Source organism: Mustela nivalis (assembly GCF_964662115.1).
Source record: "Mustela nivalis genome assembly, chromosome: X".
Lineage (NCBI taxonomy): Eukaryota > Metazoa > Chordata > Mammalia > Carnivora > Mustelidae > Mustela > Mustela nivalis.
The window spans coordinates 17796395-17813228 of record NC_139040.1 but is presented as its reverse complement, the minus strand read 5'-3'; the positions used below and the strand labels follow the sequence as shown (position 1 = coordinate 17813228).

The following is a 16834-nucleotide window of genomic DNA, read 5'->3' as shown; positions in this document are numbered from 1 at the left end:
GGTTAGAATTTGCTCTGCTGCAGAGTTCTTGTCATAAAGGCCCCTCACCTCTAGGGTTACTCTACATTGCAAGGCTCCATATTTACACACTTTTAAAGCCCTGATGTTTTCAAATAATTGATTTTTCCCTCGATGAAATGCTGACCTAGTTGTTTCCTAAACCACCAACCAGCCTAGTGACAGGCAGGCATGCCTGAAACACAGAGAAAAACACTTTGTCGATGGTGGCGTGTTCTTCGCAAAAACTACCATGTCATCTTATTTCAGCACAGAGAAAAAGGAGCTAATGACCCACTGCCCGACTGTCTGGGGTGCTGGCCCTAAGCATCCATCCCACTTCTGCACTGGGTCAGCTTTACAGACCTGAAACTACATGCCTGGCTTGTTTCAGCTGATTTAAACTTAAAAAAAAAAAAAAAAAAAAAAAAAAAAAGCCCGGGAAAGAATTTGTCCAAGCCAAAACCAAACTATTCATTGTACTGAAATCAAACCAATAATTGATTCTAAAGTCTGTTTGTTCTAGCTTACTGGGGTTCAGTTAAACTAAAAGTACATTTTCACTTACCTTGCTGCATCTAGAATCTGAAAAATCCTCCACCTGTTAAAGGAACAGTAAAACCAGGTGCTAGCAAGAACTTGGTCAGAGAGGAGTTAAAATAATAAACATTTTCCATTTTGCTTTGCTAGTGTGTTATTTTTCCAGTTTCCCAAACCACAAGGAAACATCTCATGGATGACTCCTCCACTTTGTTCCCTATGTGCTCCTCCCCAGGAGTGGGGGATTAGGAATCAGGGGACTCAGATCGGCAAGACAATGCGAGAGCCAGACCTCTGGCAGGCTATTGGCAGAAGATGATCTGTCACTCGGTCATGCTCGTTCCTTACCCTTTCCCTCAACTGATGGCGATCTAAGTGAAACACAAAGGTCAATAAACCAAAAACCAAACAGAACCAAATGCTATGGCATCACTAACATGGAAACACCTGATGAAAATGACCTAGGAGGAATTTCTGATATTTTTTTGATATCATCAGTCATATATGAAACACAGATAGCCGAAGGAAAAGAATGATTAGACTTTGCTGACGCTCTTCGAAAAGATGAAAACTCAAAGTCTACACACAGTGATACATAAATCATCCCTCCAGTCCCTTTCCCCAAATGCAAGTCATCCACCAAAGTAAGCAATGTTTCTCCATGCAAAAAAAAAAAAAAAAAAAAAAAATAGTCTTAGCTGTTTTCTTAATATACATCTTAAGAGTTACAAAATGCTAATTCTATTACATGAATTTCTGATATTAGCAGGGAATGAGAATGTGTGCATGGGTCAATTGTTAATTTAAGGGTTCAAGTGGACTCAAATTAGCTTTTCATTGTATATTAAGCCAGGACGAGGAGTATCACAATGTAATAACACATTTGTGCCCAAAGCAAGTTATATAGCCTGTACATTTTCATGGGACAAGCGCTTCTTCACATTGGGTATGTCTGAAGCCTCTAGAAGTAAGCTAAGAAAGACTTTTAATTGCTTGGCCAGCAGCAGAGCTTTTGCCTCATTATTTGAGAAGTAGTGTAAGACTCTTAACATCAGTTCCTGGATAAGGCCCTCTTCCCTGGTTCGGTGAGTTGTTAAGACTATGGGAAAAACTAATGTTATGAGAAACAAGTGATGTAGTTGGTGAGCTTGACAAAAGCTCTGGTAGACAAGACACACCCATTAGCTGACTTACCATCCAGGGCCCGATGTGCTCTTCTTCCATTCCAGCCACAAGAAAGAAGTAATCTAGAATGTTCTGAGCTACCCCATGACCTAGTTTCCCTACACAGTGAAGAAAGGCTAAGACCTCTTTCACTGCACTCAGCCTCATGAACATAAAGTAACACAACTTTGGGTGAAAAATTAAAAAAAAAAATGACAAAAAACACAAACAAACAAACCATTAAGGTGTATGTTGATTCTCAGTACTAGGAAATTCCAAAGTCAAATAGGTAGCACATTCCAGAACCATAATTTTCATTCTACTGCACTAATAGAAATCCTCAAATAATAGAAGTATGCACATAATTGATTTATATGGGAACTGGACCACATTTAACTCGATCAGGGCAACTATTATCTCTTGAGATTTTAAAAAAAATTCTATGTAAATTTCTCAACTGCCTATGAAAGTTTGCCTGATGATTGCACTGAGAAGACTTTTGGAAGTTCACTGCCTTACCTGAGAATCCAGGTTGCCAGAAGTGGAATATTCAAGGGTGATCCAAAAAGACGTTACAGGTGCATCAACCAGAAGGGTGGGCAGTCATCAGAAGTGAATCAAAGGTCATGGGGAGAAAAGGTGAAGAAAAAAAAAAAGGAAAAGCATATTGATTAGAAAAAAATGAATTAACTTTATGAACCCATTTTAAACTCACACATACACTCTTTGGGAATGTTCTTGAAGGGAATCTTTTGTTTATTTTTTTAAAGATTTTATTTATTTATTTGACACAGAGAGAGAGAGAGAGAGACAGTGTGTGCACAAGCAAGCAGAGCAGCAGGCAGAGGGAGAGGGAGAAGCAGGCTCCCCACTGAGCAAGGAGCCCTATGCGGGACTTAATCCCAGGATCCTGGGATCATGACCTGAGCCGAAGGCAGCCGTTTAACTGTCTGAGTCACCCAGGCGTTTGAAGGGAATCTTTTGAAAGGGCTCTTAAAAAAAAAGATTGATTGGGGCGCCTGGGTGGCTCAGTGGGTTAAGCCGCTGCCTTTGGCTCAAGTCATGATCTCAGGATCCTGGGATCGAGTCCCGCATCGGGCTCTCTGCTCAGCAGGGAGCCTGCTTCCCTCTCTCTCTCTCTTTGCCTGCCTCTCCATCTACTTGTGATTTCTCTCTGTCAAATAAATAAATAAAATCTTTAAAAAAAAAGATTGATTGATGGATTGATTTTAGAGAGAGAGAGGGAGAGGGAGAGAGAGAGCAGACAGTGTGAGTGGGAGGAGGGGCAAAGGGAGGGAAAGAGGAAATCTCAAGCCCACTCTGCTAAGCATAGAGCCCAAGGCCCCAAGGCTCGATCCCAGGACCCTGAGATCAGGACTGGAGCTGAAATCCAGTCAGATGCTTAACTGACTGAGCCACCAAGGTGCCCCTAAAAGGGCTCTTTAAATAAAAAGAAGAGGTAATTGCATAACATGACAGAGATGCTAGATATCTCTACAATGGCAATCATATTACAGTATACATGGCTGTATTAAATGAACACAGTACATCTCAAATATTGTATGTCAAATACATTTACTAAACAAATCACAAACAAGTTTGGTGTTTCCCATGTGTCAGACATTATTATAGGGGTTGAGGATGCAGCAGCAGTGACTAGAACAGACACAAATCCCTGCCTTCAGGAAATTTATAATCTCATGGAAGATTTTTTTAAAGCCATCTTTGTGGACAAAAGTTCCACAGAAATGTACTGTATGTTATTAGCCTTAGAAAAATTTCTCCCCCATTTTATGTCTTTATTTATGTACAAAGAACATATCCAATGGCATCAGATTCAACAACTGAATTAGAAAGAATTCTCTTTTTGATTGGAGGGGCTGCCATTATTTGCATTAGCAAATTTGCCTTGTGGAAGTCCACCCCCCAACATAAGGCTGAAAGACTTCTTTACAGCTGGGCCATTTGTTGTCCTTAGAACTCCCCATGCTTGCATTTGGCAATGCTGTAAAAACACGAAGAGTTTTTCTCACTGTATGCTGTGGTGTTCTATGACAGCTAGCCTGGGTGGCACTCTGAGATCGGGCTCATCACCCCTCGGCATGTCATGTCCTAGGAAAGCAGTTGGTGGACAAAAGGAGTTCTCATGACCATGACCCAGATAGAGTCTTCACTGGATAGACAAGAAGCAACAAAGAGTAACCACCTCGGGGCTGGGGTTTGAGAAGATGTGACTAAATATTCCTCAAGTGACAGCTACGGCCTAAATGTCAAATTAACAAGGAAAGGAAAAGACGAAAATGAAGGGGATACATATAATCATTGGAAAAATGGGAACTGGGGGAGACGTGGGGCCATGGAAATCCACATGGTGATTCACGCTAACTGGAAACCTCCAATGGTAACACCAGCCCCCTGGGCTTTATATTCTCAGGGTAGATGCCCAGGGCTTCAGAAACTTAAAAAAAAAAAATTAATAAAGCTATCTATTCACTTTGATATTAAGGATCCAAATGAAGATGTAGAAAACTTTCGAAAGCTGTAAAAATCTGAGATCCCTGGCCTGAACATCAGGATACCTGGTTTCTAAATCCTAGTTTTACCAAACACTCCTTTGATCATGGGCAAAAGTCTCTTCTGCAATTCTCTAATAGTTTCACCATTTATTTTGGTGCCAAATCTGTTAAGAATACAGCAATCTCTAGTCCTTTTCTTGCTGCAACATGCTATTAGGAGTTAAGAGAGAGCCCAACATTCTAAGAGCCCAGCGCCCAGCATTCTGAGCCGATGCATAAATGGGAATATGGCCGAAACAGTAATAGCCCTGTTGAAATGCAGCTGATCATCATTCTGTCCAGGGAAACAGCTTTGTTTATGTGAAATATACAATGGCCACTTCTTTAGGATAGAAAAGTTACACAAGGAAACTTAATTGAAAATCTAATTGATGCACAACTGACCCCCCCCATTTCTCTTTTTGCTTATGCAGCTTCTTCATCTGCCAGGATCCTGGGCTGTTGGTGATTGCTGTCAATCTCAGCAGAAAGATCCACACACTCCCAGATAAAGGCTACACAGATGCTCCGATTTTGCAAAGGGTAGTTTGGAGGGAAAAAAAAAAAAAACATACCGACATTGTTTTGGTCTGATTGCAAATCTGTGGTGGATAATACACTCTGTAGGAACCAATTACCTATCCCTGTGGCAGAGCTGCCAAGCAAATGGTCCATTCACCCACTCTAGTTTCTAACACTGGATTGGTTTTCTCACCCTCTTGACAGCCCCCATACCATGAGTTGCTGGGCCCCTGATTTCCCACCTTTTGCCCCAATTAGGATGCCTCCCCCAATCCTGGGTGTGATCTGGGTTTGCTTTGCTCAGTTACCCTCCACCTCCGTGCAGACCTTGGGCTACATCCTCATTTGGTCTTTGAAGGTCAAATACAGTATATCCTAGTGAAAAAAAAGCTTACTCTGCAAGCTATATTGGGTTCCCTAAATGGGAAAGGGGCCCATGGCCAAAAGGCCCCAGGCAAAGGATTCCTGTTCAAACTGGTAAGGGGGTGAGGGTAGAAATGGAGAAGACGGGGAAAGGCTCCAGTGCTTCTTAAGGCCCTAGGCAAAAAAGCTACTTGTCTTCGTTCCTTGAGTTAAAATGCTTGGCCTCAACTTTTGCTTACACACAAGCCTGAGACATGGTGAGGGACCACAGAATAAGTGCACAGACTGGGTTTGAGTCTGGTTGCATGACCCTGCCAAGGTGCATTAAGCTCCCAGCCTTGACTCCCACACCTGCAAAATGGGGACAAGTATTGTGCCCACACCAGTGATGACATTCAACATACTGAACAACCAGTATGGCAAGGGGCTGGTCCAACAGAGCAGAAAACACCTGAAAATAACCTGTATAGAAAGACCAATGTAAGGATTAGAAGACATCAGGCATGGAATTCAGTAGAGCAGAGCAGGGGGTCCATAGACAGGACTCAAGAACTCTGATGCATGATTATTTTCCTCTGGGGAAGAGACAAGCCAGAAAATGGTCCAGAAGCATAGGAATTTATGGCAGACCAGTGTCAGGAATCCCAACCCCTGTCACTACGCCGTGTTGTTACATCTTGTTATTCTGGGAACAGAACCGGCTTTTCAAACCAAGTGTCCAATGACACCTACAGGTAAAAGGCCAGGTTTCCTGGGTCTGTCTTGACTGCTCCTTCTACAGAGTCCTCTTCCCCCAAGATACTAAACCTGGCTTCCAGGACCATTTTCCTGGCCTACTTTCTCTTCCAGTTGACAAGGATTTCAATCTTATCCTTGGCCTTTGGGCAACAGTATTGACTACAGAGTCTTCCAGAACCACAGAAATGACCTTTTAATGATTCAGTCTCCAGTCCTAGAACATTTAGAAATGACCCATTTTTAAAAAGAGGTGTTTATTTATTTTAGAGAGAGAAAAAAGAGAGCATAAGCAGGAGGGGCCAAGGAAGAAGGACAGAGAACCCCAAACAGAACTCCACACTGAGCACGTTTCGGGGCTCAATCCCACGACCTTGAGATCACAACCTGGGCTGAAACCAAGAGTTGGATGCTCAACCGACTGCGCCATCCTAGGCGCCCCGAGAGGACACATTTTTGATAAGGATTGGTCCCTTCCATTTATACCACCTCAATGCAATACATACAACATGCAATATATGACACATGTATATGTCATATATATATTATATACATATATAATATATATGATAGAGCTATTCTAGCTCTATCAAAAACACTTTGGTTAATAGCCACTGGTCTCTTATTCCCTGCAGTCACTGTGGGTGGGGAAAGGTACTGGCAGCACAAGGTAAGAGAAAGAGGCATGGACTAAAAGTCAAAAAACTGTCCCCATGACAACTCTGTTGTGTGATCCTTGGCAAGGTCCTCCTCCCACAGGAAAGATGGCTCTCCGTTTCCTCGTCTACACAGTAAAAGTGCTGGACTAAGTGCTTTCCCAAAGGCCCCTGTTCATTATAACACTTTAAGACTTTATAAGGAATTTGACTCAGTCGGGAACATTCCAATGAAGTATAGCCTGGGTTCTTACAGAGGCCTAGAGAGAAACACTCTTGAGTGGTTCTTAGAAACTCTGGGACCAAAGGCAGACTGGACTAGTTTGTCTTCAGGGGCCCCTTCTTCTCATCAGATCACCAGACCACCCACTGGCTCCTCAGAAAACTGCACAAGGGCACGCCAGAGTGATTCTGGCCAGTGCCCAGCGCACAAGACAGGAATCACCTACCTCACTTGGGTGTAATAAGCCAATTTTTGGAGGGCGGGCGCTAAAGATGGCTTAAATGTGATAACTAAGGCTATATTTGGACTGGGCAGTAAACCTAAAAAAAAGTAGCTAACATGGGCATCTGAGCCCTTTGGGCTGGCCAATCCTTTGGGTCCCATCTCTACTGAGAGCATGGATTACTTTCTATCCCATGGTTAGATTTAGATCACAAGTAGCCAATAAATAAATGACAGTGGAAATTCTTCCTGTGATCATCTACCCCAGACTTTGAGCCACTGAAGGATGGCTTTGGGTAATCTTGTTGGGACCACTGGTGTCTCAGGGGCAGGGACTTGCCACAGATCACAGAACACATGGGTGGCAGAGCCAAGAGCGGGCCCAAGCCTCTGGGTCCGTCCTCTGGGAGCGCATTCCCCACCCCCAGGTCCACTGAGCACCACCACCTGGGGACAGCCGGCAAGCAGGCATCCACACTACACTCCAGACCCAAGCACACAACCATGAACCCCCTCGAGGATGTTAAATTCTTCTTTTTCAGTGGCTGTTAAATTGTAAACACATTTTCCTAAACTGCTCTCTCGTGTTCTGTTTTCTGCCTAGAGGCACTTTTATCGCATCACGTGGTGATAATCAGTGATTCTTACATTCTTTTCATTTGAGAAATAATGCCTAATACCTGGGTCTTGCATTGCCAAAAATACCAATCACATTTGGGAAACAAAGTGGATCTGATGAGGAAGATTGTTAAAACAGGCTTTTCAAAATAGTGTTTTCTCTGCTGTTGGCCAGCCAGTCCGTCCTAAGATAGGATGTTTTCTCCTTTGTTCCTTGTCTACAGCTCCTTACAGAACAGGCCCCCTCACCCCACCCCAACCTCCGCCCGCCAGTATGTAGTAAAAATTCTCCTATTTTGGCATCATAAGAGTGCCCTCTAGTGCTGATCTAATTAAGAATCTGGAGACCCAGGGATTCCTGTTTGGGTGGGAGATGGGTTTAACTATTCATCTGTCCTTGGCTATGTCACAATATATTCTTTCTGAAGGAATCTCTAAAGCACCTACTTGACAATTTAGTCTTGCAAAAAGCAGGGAAAGGAATGTTTTGCCACTGAACAAACTAAACAAAATATCTGTCCCACCCCCCCCAAAAATGGAAGGCCATCAAAGAAAATCTGGCTTGTTCTCCGTCCTGAAAAGCATTCATACTCATGATGTCTGAATTATAAAATAAGGTGCACAAAGCCTGACTCCATCAATTGAAAGTTGACAGCAATTTTTCAATGTGTTTTAGAATTCTCCGGGTGATGCAAACACCTGCATTTGTATGGAAGTTTCCAGCAATGCATTTCCTCAATTTGATCACATATATACTTTGTCTTTGAAGGAAAGACAGACCGTTAAGAATCTCTTAGAGATTTTGGTATTTAATAAGGGCCTGAAAAGGTTTCATTTCGAATAGAAATATAAATGTACGTATGTGCGTGTTGCTCATTTTGTCTCATTTTGTTTCCATATTTCAGATTTCTAGAAGGTCTACAGTGAAAGCTAGTGCAGCGCTGGTTCAAATCGGCAGGGAAGATTTCCACTCTACCTTTTACATTCAGCTCCATAAGGGGCTACTATTCTACTGAACCCCACGTATTTTATGCTGACACACACAAAGGATGGCAAGCTGCCAACGCAAGATACAACTGCTTTGTTCGTATTGTAGCATGTTTAAAATACACACCATGAAAAAGTCCCTAAGGAGTAATGATTTAACAAGTGCAAAACTAAGGATCGAGATCATTCTCGGGAAATACTCAACTGAGTCACTAATGGGATCAGAATGTAGAGAGACAGGTGGGACGGTATAGTCTGGATCATTCTGGACCAACATGTCACCTACTCTCAGCAAGGAGCTTCCATCCATGCTGAGTCCAAGTATGGCAGGAGCTGATGGATTTGGCCTGAACCTTTCCTTTAGGCAGACCCAAAGGAAGAGTGAAGTGGCAGGTCAGTGGAGGAGTGATGTTCTTAGGGGAGGGGCGCACAGGCTCTTGAGTCAATAGAATTTTCTATGAAGCCCAGCTTCTCCACTTTCCTTGGGGTGTCTCTAACCTGTTTCATTTTGCTCAACAAAACTGTGATCTCCAGTAACACCTCACAGAGGATACAAACCAGGCGCTCAATCAAACCTGCTGAATGGAATATAACTAACAATTTTGGTGAAAAATGTTCCTCATTATCCAGATATTCCCAAAGACTTAAGTGTCTGGGGTCTAGCAATTGAAACATCTGTATAATGGACTTCATTGTTAAAAATCAGTGCTAAGTAAGCAGAATAAATCAAAGACAAACACCATAGGATTTTACTCATAGGTAGAATTTAAGAAGCGAAACAAAAGAGGGAGAAAAAAAGAGAGCAAGCAAGGAACAGACTTTCCTTTTAAAGGTTTTATTTATTTATTTTACGGAGATTGAGAGCACAAGGAGGGGGAGTGGCAGGAAAGGGAGAGGGAGAAGCAGGCTCTCCGGTGAGCAGGGAGCTCGACGTGGGGTTCGATCCCAGGACCCTGGGATTATGACCTGGGCTGAAAGCAGAGGCTTAACTGACTGAGCCACCCAGGTGCTTTTAACTCTAGAGAACACACTGTGGGTTACCAGACAGGAGGGCGGTGGGGGGTGGGGGGAAGACAGGGTGGGGTTGAAGGAGAGCATGTGTCCTGATGAGCACAGGATGTTGGATGGAAATGCTAGATCACTATACTGCATACCCCAAACTAACATAACACTGTATGTTAACTGGAGTGAAAATTTAAAAATTAGGGGCGCCTGGGTGGCTCAGCAGGTAAAGCCTCTGCCTTCAGCTCAAGTCATGATCTCAGGGTCCTGGGATCAAGCACCGCATGGGGCTCTCTGCTCAGCTGGGAGCCTGCTTCCTCTTCCCTCTACCTGCCTCTGCCTACTTGTGACCTCTCTCTCTCTATCTCTCTCTGTCAAATAAACAAATAAAAATCTTTACCAAAAAAAATTTAAAAATTAAAAAAAAAAAAAACTAACAAGTAAGCCCAGCTTTACCTATTAATGGATATGCTGCTTTTGGAAACATTGTGACCCACTCAACATTTTCGTGGGCTGTGGACATCTTTCAAGGTGAAGGTGGCGAGCCACCATTAGGGCAAATCCTTTATCTTCAAGAGGACACAGATCCCCTTTTATTACATGATTCTTAGTTTCATGTCTTCCCGAATGTGTCGAAACCGGGTACCAAAAAAGACCCTGTGGGCTTCTGCTCCAAAGAATATAGAATATAGACAAGATAGCCAAACCGTCGGGAGGAGTACATGGAATATCTTTTCTAGAATCATTGGAAATGATCCCTAAGCAGCACATCGTAACAATCATACACTGTTAGCTTGCACTTAACGAGAGCTTTCTATATGCCAGACACCATGCACTTGACAGGAATGATCTCATCTCATCCCGAACGAAAGTCTATTCTCATTGCTACCATCATGGAGCCTCTGAGGGGGCTTGCCCAGGTCTTAACTCAAATCCAGAGCTGTAGGATGCCAGCACCCAAGCTCATCAGCCCCTAAAATGTCCTGTGCCTGTGAGGCAGGCATCCTTCTTCTCACCTTACAGATCAATCAGGTACAGCCCAGAGAATACTCAGTCGGCCCTGATTCTACATGTGATGCCTTCCCCAGTGCACTGAGGAAGGGTGACGGTGCAGAAAGAAGCTCTCTGGGCCAAGAACACCTGTCCCACAAGCCGGGTGGCCCTCCAGTTCCTGCACCAGCCTTGCAGCTCCCAGAAGGGATTCCTTGCTCGCCTCTTTTTAAGGTTCTCATGGGACCGTTTTTCATTTTGAATTCCAGGATAAACTTGCAGGCTGTGAGTGCCAAGCACTTGAATACATGAGGAAGAGAGGTCATAGCTCATTTGAAGATGAAACCCCGTGGTAAGTCTTCACCACAGCTGTGCTGTGCCCCTGGGACATAAATTGGGTGGCAGTGGGTGGGCCAGGTTGGCAGGCATATCGGTCCTTTCACTCCAGAACGGAAGTGAGGGCTGTTTCTTGCTCTTACACCTGTATTTTTTTAATCTATGAGAAAACATGGTTAAATTTGATGTAGACGGAATCTTGAAGGTCCAAGATGACCAACGAGGGAGAGGAGGAAGCCAGGAAGAGGCTACGGTGAGTGCCTCATTCCAAGAAGGTCTGTGTAATTTATGGTGGTAAGAGGAGAGTTGTTGCCTTGGGAAATAATTGTATTTGCTAAATAATGGAGCCGGTCCTCAGACATGGTGAGCCAGGCGTTCACAATTTGACCTCCATGTAGCTGAGAAACCTGTCAAAGCTGGAAGGTACTCTTAGAGAATATAAACCCAACCTCTGCATTTTATAGGTCCTGAGAGAAAGGACATATCCAAGGTCACATGGCTCCTACTGCCATAGTGCTGCTGCTAACAGCACTTAGAGACAGGAAGCCACTTGCCAAAGATCCTGCAGCTTTTTGGATAAGTTGGTTGATCTGACCCCAAAGCCTATGTTCTTTTCACCCTCTAACTATGTATTGGTTCCCTCTTGCTCTGTGGCCATCTGCCAAATAGAAAGGAGTTCCCTCCAACTGCCAAATGATGTGGTCACTTTTTTTTTTGCAAGTAAGTGAGCTCCCAACCGCAAACCCACGTCCAACAAAACTTTGTCCAGTCCTGGTTCTTGGCTTCCTGAGAGCACCTTTGGCCTGTCCTTGGCCTTGGGACCCAAGGCACACACGAATAACCTATCAATTTCCTCATAACCACTGGCAGTTTTGTAATCCCTGTGCATGTGCGCACGCACACGTGCATGTGCGCACACACACGAACTGATGGGCTCACTTCTAGGAGAGGAGTCTCCCTGCCTGGGATCTGAGGAGCCATGGACCATGGCTCCAAGCTGTCAGCTAAGTGGCGATGATGCTGTGGGAGTTTCTGGGTGTCTAAGGGCATGGGAAACAGTGAAGTCTAAGTGTAGCACCAGGCACTGTCCATCTCCACACACAACTCTCCTCAGCCCCACTGTGGAAGTGCTGTAGCAGCAAATTGGTGTCACTTCCTTCAAGAAAGCTGACAGGCACTGCAGTAGTAGGGATAGTCCCCAAGAGTAGAAGGAAGAATCAGGAAGAACTTATTTGAAGCTGGGCTTGCCGAATTTTTAATTGTCCAAATAGCACTTCATTAGGTTGCTTGTTCATTCCTCCTGATCAAAATGGGGGTGGGGCAGTGGGTGGTGTCTCTCCTAGAGGCAGCAGGGAAACCACGAGGTCGTTGGGTTCCTGTAAACTGAATCCCGGTTTCTCAGGGACATACATTCTGATCAGTCTCTAACTCCCAACAGTTGGCAGTTGCCCTTCACACTCTGGTTTTAAGCTACTCTGCCCTCAGCCCCTCATCAGGTAGGTAATGATCTAGAAACCCCCATGAGTTGATGCTGTAAGGGAAGCCCAATGTAAAGGAATCTTTCTCGGGAGAAACCCTCTGAATATATCAGGAAAGTTATTTTAGGTCTTGGATGGAGATCTCTCCCCCAAACAAGAACACATCTGTCTTGGATTCACATTTATTCTTCACTCCTCCAACATATATCTAAATTTTTAACAGCTTGGCTGAAATGCAATTCACAAACCACACAACCCACTTCAAGTGGACAAATCAGTGGCCGCTAGCGTATTCACAGATGTGTGCAGTCATCACCACAATTTTAGAACATTTTCATCTCTTCGAAAAGAAAGCCAGCAGCATGCTGTGACTCTCACCACCATACCCCCCTATCCCTTTTAGGCCTTGACCACCACTGATCTACTTTGTCTCTACGGATTTTCCTATTTGGGAACTTTCAAGTAAATGAAATCATATAATACATTGTCTCATGCGCCTGGTTTCTTTGACTTTAGCAGAACATTCTCAAGGATCATCCTTGTTACAACATGGATCAGTACTGCATTCCTCTTCATAGACAATAGCACCCCACTGCATAGATATCCAAACTTTCAAAAAAAAATGCATCAAAACAATTTCATCCCTACACGCTAGACAAGTCTACAGCGTCTGTCCTGGGCAGCGTCTGTCCTGGGCATCAGCTGTGTTGGATCTCTTATCAGTCTTGTGGGGGTACATGGAGATGAATGAGAAGCTGTGACGGACGTATCCAATCATTCGATCGACAAACATCTACTGAATGTCTCTGGCATGCCAAGAATATGTTAAAGCACTCAAAAGCCCAGGATGAGCAGGACATAGCCACTGCCTTCCAAGAGCCAACAGGGGAGGCAGCTGTGTGGAAGGCCACACTTCATACACAGTAGCTCCACAGGACCTACAAGGTCTGCTAAGCCCATTTTCCACTCAGGACAAGTTCATGGCTAAAGATTGGGTTCCTGATTCCACAGACATTCAGGAATGAAACCAGCCCAAGAAAGGACAGCAATCAGGTATCCAGGTGGTTTTTTGTTTGTTTGTTTGTTTGTTTTGTATTGTTGTTATTGGCATGAAATTCACATAACACGAAATTAACCACTTGAAAGTCCACAGGTCAGTAGCATTTGGTGCATTCACAAGTTGTGTCACCACCACTTCTATCTAGTTGCAAAACACTTTCATCACCTTTAAAGGAAATCCGTACCCTTTAAGTGGTCACTCCTTTCGCACTGCCCTCAGCTCTGGCAAACACCAATCTGCTTTTTGTCTCTCTGGATTCACCGATTTGAATAGTTCTTAGGAGTGGAATCATACGATACATGGCCTCTTCAGTCTGGCTTCTTTCACTTAGCATAAAGTTTTTGAGGTTCATATTTATCATAGCATTGGTTCGACACTTTAAACCTTTTTATGGCTGAACAATAGCCCATTGTACAAATACATCACATTTTGTTTATCCATTCATCCACTGATGAGTGTTTGTGTTGACTCTACTTTTTCATTATCATGATTAATGTTGCCGTGAACATTCATTTACAAGTGTTTGTGTGGACATGTGTTTTCATTTCTCTTAGGTATATACCTAAGAGTGGAATTGCTGGATCATATAGTAATTCTATGTTTAACTTTCTGAGGAACTGCCAAACCATTTTCCACAGCAGCTGCAACGTTTTACATTCCTACCAGCAAGTTGTAAGGGTTCCAATTTCTCTCAGAGATTCAGTTTTATTTCTTACTCCAGAGAAGAGTTCCATTAAATTGGAGACACCCAATTAGCCCAAATGATTGACCCTAGCGCTAGGCATTTGGGCTGGGCTTCTTAATTAATGCTTAAGCTGGTGGAAGCAACAAAGCAAATGAGACCAGAGAGAAGAGGCCGCTCTCCCTTCCCCCTCCAGCTTCGGGAGGACCTCTGTGCTTGGTCACAGCCTAAAGGGAAAGTGGGCAGGTTGGAGAGATCGCTGTGGAACCGTCATCTGACCCACAGCAGTGGGATTCATAGCATCTTGCCCAGAAGAGAAGAGGGAGGAGAACATTCTTAGCTATAAGCCAAACCCAGCAAAACTCAGGAGATGATTTTTATGAAAGAAACGACATGAAATCAATAATGATTCTGGCAGTGAGGGAAAGAACAGCACGGCATTCTCTATTAGACAAGAAATTGGAAGAAGTGTCAATGCGTTGTGAGGGCACTTAGATCCTGTGATATTTGGCGCCGGCTCCTGTCCCCTGGAATAAAGATCTGACACAAACCTAGGAAATAAATAATGATGATGAATGTCCAGCTCTAAAGATGACAACATATAAGTATATCACTGAAACTTGCCCTTAGGGCTTGTCACCCCCCCCCACCCCCCAGTGATCAGACAGCTCAGCAAACAGTGAATCTACTCCTCTTCCAGCCTGTGTCACTCCCTTGGCAGGTCAGCTCCATGCTGAGGTGGCATTAAATCTCCCAAGCCATATGATGTCATTTTTCTGAGCTGAGACTGTACATATCAAGATGACATGCTACTGTGTGGGAAGAACTGAGGCATGATCTCAGATCCCCCTCCTCAAAGTTTGGAGGTTCACAATATCAGAGAAGAGGAAGCCCAGGGAAACGATCTCAATGACCCCAATCACCTCTCAAATCCTTGGGTCTTCAGTATCCTAAGATTGGGGTGGGTGGGTTTCAAACACTTTTAGAAACAGAATCCTCTTTTCAAACAAAAGCCTCCCAAACCTCTATCATATAAAACAGATAAAAACCAAGTTGCTCTGTTTGAAGAGGGGATGAGGTGAAGGCAGAGGGGGAAGAGCAGAACCGCTATGTATCGTTGCACAGGATGAGCACTGTATAACTCCAAGGGATACCATTCATGTGGAGCAACAGTTCTCAAAGTGTGGCATGAGGACACTGGCTATCTTCAAGACCCATCCCTGAGGATCCTTGAGGTCCTCCCTTTTCCAAGCAGATGTTCGTGTGAGGCTAGATCTTCTTCACATACTTCAACGAGAATAATATATTAAAACAGCTCGAAAGCAGACACTGATATGAGAATCCATCTGTCTTCTATGAAGCCAGATATCAAAGAGATTTACAAAATAGAAAATATTACTAATAATTTTTTTTTGCTTTGGAGATCAGTGATGTTTCATAAAAATATGTTCCTCGTATTACTATGTAGTAGGTGACTTCTCGTGATTTTAAATAAGTTAGTACCTGGTTTTGACATTTTCTCCATTTTAAATTCAAACATAGTAAATAGCAACAGCTAGATCCCACATAAATCAAAGCTCTTCGGGGTCCCCAGTGATTTTTAAGAACATCAAGGAGTCCCAATACCGCAAAGTGTGGGAACCACTGACCTCGAATACATGAATGCGAGGCCTGCAAAGCCCCAAGGCCCCAGGGCGGTGTTGAAGGGTCTGCATGGTGCCTGCTCCCCCCTCCCACATCCTCCCCCACCCCTGCCACCTGAGGCAGCTCTCTGAATACCTCCTCGGATACCTCCTCCAAACCCCACAGGTGCAACTGATCAGCCCAGCCCCCTCAGCTGAGAGACCAGGGAACTAGGGAAAGCAGGGCGAGGTCCATCAAGGCCAGCCGAGGTGACAGCTGGGGTGACAGCTGGGTCTTCGGCCCCCACAGCTCAGGGTTCAGATTCTCTTCCCTGACGCTGGGCTGCCACTAACCTAATGACAAGCAGACAGCACTTGCTAAGCTCTCCGTGCTGCCACTTTATATAAAAAAAAATCCAGGCCAAGCCATTCCGGGCCTCGCTTCCAGGTTGCGAGCATGGTTGGCCTGTCAGGCTCTGGGTGTGCTAAAGGAACCGAGAGAAAAGTAGGCAATGGGTGGCCCTCCCTCTTGCCCCATCTTCATTTTAGAAGCAACCCAGCCCTGGCCTCCTCGGTACAAAGAATTCGAGCTGGCCCCAATGTCCTCGGCACGTCTTGAGAAGCAGCATGCAAACCACCAGAGAGGGGATGTTTGAAAACATGCAAACAAACAGGCAATCAATGAGGTTAATCAGGTTCCTGGACAGTTCGAGAAAGACCCACATGGCAACAACCCAGACATTCAGAACAGCGGTCTCTGTGGTTTGCCACATGGGCACTACACAGACCGTGACTCAGGCCCCTCGCCCTCCTGCCTGAGACACACCTTTTGTTCTTTGAAAAGACCAAAGGAGAGGTACAAAAGCAGAACTTCCTGCCCCAAGAGAGATCCTGCTTGAGTCAGTCAGGGATGGATCGAGAGGGCGCCCTGCTGACGGGGAGCCAGTGAGGACCATAATCTCTCACGAAGCAGATGGGGAAACTGAGAGGCAGAGAGGGAAAGAGCTTTACCTAGAACACAAAGAGTTCAAGAAACAGATGGGATGAGAATCCAGATGTCCTAAACCTTGGTCCAGTGCTTT

At 44.4% G+C, this 16834-nt stretch overlaps 1 protein-coding gene across 7 annotated transcripts in view; it reads right to left on the bottom strand.

Annotated features, from left to right (window-relative positions):
* The window catches only part of HS6ST2 (heparan sulfate 6-O-sulfotransferase 2), a 278343-nt gene that overhangs the window by 80269 nt on the left and 181240 nt on the right, over nt 1-16834 (bottom strand). For 3 of the 7 annotated variants that reach the window (XM_082716727.1, XM_082716731.1, XM_082716730.1), the window contains exon 3: nt 566-598. The exons of the other annotated variants lie outside the window; for them this stretch is intronic. In XM_082716727.1, the coding sequence (XP_082572853.1) occupies nt 566-598 (33 nt within the window). The remainder of the gene's footprint in view (nt 1-565; nt 599-16834) is intronic. 7 annotated transcript variants of the gene reach the window in all.